Source organism: Castanea sativa, chromosome 8 (genome assembly GCF_040712315.1).
Source record: "Castanea sativa cultivar Marrone di Chiusa Pesio chromosome 8, ASM4071231v1".
Classification (NCBI taxonomy): domain Eukaryota; kingdom Viridiplantae; phylum Streptophyta; class Magnoliopsida; order Fagales; family Fagaceae; genus Castanea; species Castanea sativa.
This window is the reverse complement of record NC_134020.1, coordinates 38,719,862-38,723,943: the sequence shown is the minus strand read 5'-3', so window position 1 is coordinate 38,723,943 and position 4,082 is coordinate 38,719,862. Positions and strand designations below refer to the sequence as shown.

The following is a 4,082-nucleotide window of genomic DNA, read 5'->3' as shown; positions in this document are numbered from 1 at the left end:
GTGTGTAAAGCTTGTGGTTTTACAAAATTTATTGTAAAAGAAGTTGTATTCATATCATTTTCTTAGCTACAAATTATCTTTATATATGTATATATATATATATATATATATAGAGAGAGAGAGAGAGAGAGAGAGAGAGAGAGATGTTTCATATCATTCCTAAGAAAACCCATGGACAAAATCGTAGAGGTGAAAGTGTTTGTTATTATACGGTATACACCGAATGCGAAGCCAACAAAAGAAAGAAAAATAGATAGTAGTCATAGTACTACTACTAGTAAATAGTAGTAGAAAGAAAGAGAAGGGAAGGCAGAGCGAAAAGGGAAGGCAGAGCTAAGCGCCACATATTAATAATCTCCTCGTATTATCTAATATCCATGGCGACACAGTCTTTACACTCTCTCCATCCACTCTCTTCTTCCTCTTCCTCTTCCTCTTCTTCTTCATCTTCAAAGACTACCGTTAAAGCCACAGCCACTCATTATTGTTATTATCATTATTCTCTTCCAACAAAACCACAAAGCCCAGCTCCAGCTGAAGTGTCTCGCAGCTGTTGTATTTGTAGATTGCCCAAACCCAAACTCAAAGGCATTGTACCAACAACAAGCCTCTTCAACCTCCCGGTTTTGCTCTTCACCGGCTTTGCTTCTGATAGCCTCTTGGAGTTGGAATTGGATACCCAAACTTTACTTGCCACTCTCAGTGTCTTAGCCGCCATTTCTCTCTCACTTTTTCTTGGTCTCAAGGTGTGTGTGTGTATGTATATTAACCTCTCTTTATATGTATGTGGCATTGTTTCATAATATAAGTTTTGGTTTTTAGTACTTTGTTTTCATACTCTTTTGCAGGGAGATCCTGTGCCGTGTGAGCGATGCGCTGGCAATGGTAACAACTATGCTTTCTAAAGACTTTTTGCTTTTTTTTTTTTTTTTTTCAAACAAAGTCATGAATGATGTCCTTTTTGCCATATTAATTATTTCCTCTGGGTGATTTCTAATGGGCTTTTCTCAATTTTGTTTTATGAATCATATATTGCATGTGTTGCATTGGCATCTTTATTATGAAAGTTCTTAATACGTGTAGCAGGAAAACTAAACAATAGTGTCTTCTTTAGAAAATAAGTGCACTTTGTTGAATGCCATCATATTGGTGTCACTGCACGATGGAAATATGTACTTTTTAGATAATCAGCTTGAATTTTCCAAGATTTTTGGGGGGTTTACTAAAAGGTAAGAGGTCATCCATTGTGGCATAGGTTGTATGTTTAATTGAGATTGATTAGGAAAGAAGACTCTATGTTTGGGAAATCATTTGGGATAATGGTAATATGGTGTCCATGTGATATGGGATGATTTCACAAGTAAAACTATTGTTTCTGTTGAATATGTACCTTCTTTTTTTGTTATTGATAATTCGATAGTTGGGGGAGGGGTGGATTAGAACTTAGGATGTCTATTTTGAAAACACTAGAAAGTGCAATTGAGCTATGAGGCTCCTCAACTTGTATACGTACTTAAATGGTTGTAGCATTGCTTGGAAATAAATAGTACTTGTCTATCAGATGGATTAAAAAAAAAAGGGTACTTTGAGGTAACTTAGGTCCGGTTTGCAGCAGTAAAATCCTCTGGATTATCTCTGTAACTATTTATACATTTGTTCGATTTTCTAAAACTCAATTCATATTAGGCTTCCTTAGAAAAAAAATTAAACTAAGTTTGTTGGTGCATTAAGTAGTGGGCCTCATAGATTGCTGTTGGTTCTTTAGGTCCGATCTACATCGTTACTTAAAAAAAATTTTGTGTTCTGTTCTTTTCTTCTCTTCCTTTTCACCTTGAGGTTGGAGGGTGGGGGTGTGTAGGGATGTTGAATGTCATCGATATTTCTGTTACATCTGAGTCTCTTTTGCTTCCTTTCTGACTGGCACTTTGTTAGATAACTAATCCTATACTTTTGTGAATGGCTGCTTCCTGGTTGGACAAGTGATGTACAGCAAGAATTTTGAAAGGTCTAAGCATAATGAAATGTAGTGATGGTTTATCAGCGATTTTGAGAGTGTAAAGTGGACTGCTATGCTTCACTTTATTGCTCATTGCTTAAGTGTGCTTGTGTATTTCAAATGGCTCAAAAGCCCAATTTGTGGTCATCTATTTCAATAGATGTATGGTTGCATGTAACTTACAGAAGCATAATACTTCAACATACTAAAATCTAGTGTAAACGGTGTTTTTTTTTTAAAAAAATGGTCTTATGTGCCATAATTTTATTAATGCTTAGTACTTTGGAAAATGTGCTAACCCTGTTTTTCATGATTCTTCCCTCAGTATCTGTTTTCTGCTTGTAGTGACATGATTTCTTTAAAGTAAAACATCTTCCCTGGTATCCCTTTTCTACTGTGACCAGCTTCCTTTTTTTTTCCTTTTTTTTGGTATTTGGTGTTCAAGAAAAATAGCATGTTTATAGAAGTGCTCTTTGATGGGCAGGTGGCACAAAATGTGTGTTCTGTAACAACGGTAAGATGAAGAAAGAGACAGGTTTGGTTGATTGTAAAGTGTGCAAAGGCGCAGGTATTACTCTTTCTGACGCTCAGATACTTCTGAAAAAGTTTAAAAGATGGGGCTTTTGGAAAATTGATATTAATCATTCTCTCAATTTTATTTCCATATTATTTTGAAATTTTGAATGAGCAATTTGATGAAATCTTTGTTTTTAGCTTCGGGATTATGATCATTTTTGGACACAAAACCATTCAAGCATATTGATGAATGGTCTTTCTACATATTATTATGTGACCTTCATTTTCAAATGACCACCAATTCTTGCATTCTGATGCAATGTGAAACACCTTGGAATGACCTATTCTCATATGAAATTGGAACAGAAAATCATGCAAATAGAAGTTAATCGTGCTATTCTATTAGTTTCAAGCAACAAATGATATGGTCCTTGGGCCTTGAGCTTTTATGCCCTTAAAATATATCAGATTCTAGAATTGTTGAATTTTTTTATTTAGTTCAATTTCTATTTACTTTTACCTCAACCTTAATCAGTCGTCTTTCTGTAGGATTAATCTTCTGCAAGAAATGTGGAGGTTCTGGATATTCTACACGGCTGTGAGCTTTGTCTGAGATTTTTTTTTTCTCTTCTCAATCCCTATGTTTTCAATCTGTAAGATTTTGCCCCTAGCTTCTTCTTCTTCTTCCTTTTTCCCCCCCTGGTCCAGTACCTTGCTAATTTTCTTTTTCTTTTCCTAAATATATCCTCATCCCCGTCTTTTCTGTTGTCTACTCTCCTTGTCCTTAACTTACTGGAAATTGGTGACAAAGTCAAGGAATGAAAGAATTGTAAATTCTGTTGTATTACTTTTTTTCATTGTAGATGATTTTTAAGTTCTGTGAACCATTTTTTTTTGTATCTAATGATAATTATCTTACAAGTGGAAGGTATGTTTTAAAAACAATATTTTATGACATTTCAGTGACAGATTTAGAAAATTATAGGTTGTTGTTTGTGAAAGAAAGGAGGTCTCATTATGGTTGTTGTTATTTGATGGACAAGGTGAGGAAGTAAAGACCATGTCTGATGCCATAGTGAAAATGTAACTGACCACCTCATCTGTAAATATGAACATTATGACAATGTCAAAATCTCCTATTTTAGGATTACAGTTGGGTATGATTCACTTTGATTGTTGGTTTGAATCATGTTTATTTCTAAAGTCAAATTCAAAAGCAAAATTAAGGTTTTTTTATTTTATTATTTTTTTTAATAATAATAATTCAATAGTTTGAGGAGTGGGAATTTAACCTTGGATGTTTCCGTTAAAAACGTTAAGAGGTGCCAACCAATTGAGTTACAAAGTTATTGGCTCAATTGTCAATTGTAAAATTAAGTGAGTACCCATTGTATATACTCAATCAAGTATGTTTGTTATATTTGTTTTGAGTATATTGCAAATTACACTCTTGAAGTTTGGGATTATTTAAATTTTACACTCCAAAGTTTTAGAAATTTGATTTTACGACCTGAAGTTTTGTTTTGTAAGTCATTCACTCTCCGCATTTAGTTTCTGCCGTTAATTGACA

At 34.1% G+C, this 4,082-nt stretch overlaps 1 protein-coding gene across 1 annotated transcript; it reads left to right on the top strand.

Annotated features, from left to right (window-relative positions):
• Positions 1–291: 291 nt before the first annotated feature.
• Positions 292–3,439, top strand: LOC142607134 (uncharacterized). The gene is made up of 4 exons (XM_075778558.1): positions 292–746; positions 849–885; positions 2,481–2,564; positions 3,062–3,439. The coding sequence occupies exons 1-4, from the start codon at positions 378–380 to the stop codon at positions 3,112–3,114; spliced, it is 543 nt and encodes a 180-aa protein (XP_075634673.1). The 5' UTR covers positions 292–377; the 3' UTR covers positions 3,115–3,439.
• The last annotated feature ends 643 nt before the right edge of the window (positions 3,440–4,082 follow it).

Bases quoted from the DNA above. Each gene is read 5' to 3' on its own strand.
- LOC142607134 (XM_075778558.1), top strand. From the start codon at position 378: ATGGCGACACAGTCTTTACACTCTCTCCATCCACTCTCTTCTTCCTCT. The intron at 747-848 runs GTGTGTGTGTGT...ACTCTTTTGCAG, and splicing joins CACTTTTTCTTGGTCTCAAG to GGAGATCCTGTGCCGTGTGA. The intron at 2,565-3,061 runs GTATTACTCTTT...GTCTTTCTGTAG, and splicing joins TAAAGTGTGCAAAGGCGCAG to GATTAATCTTCTGCAAGAAA.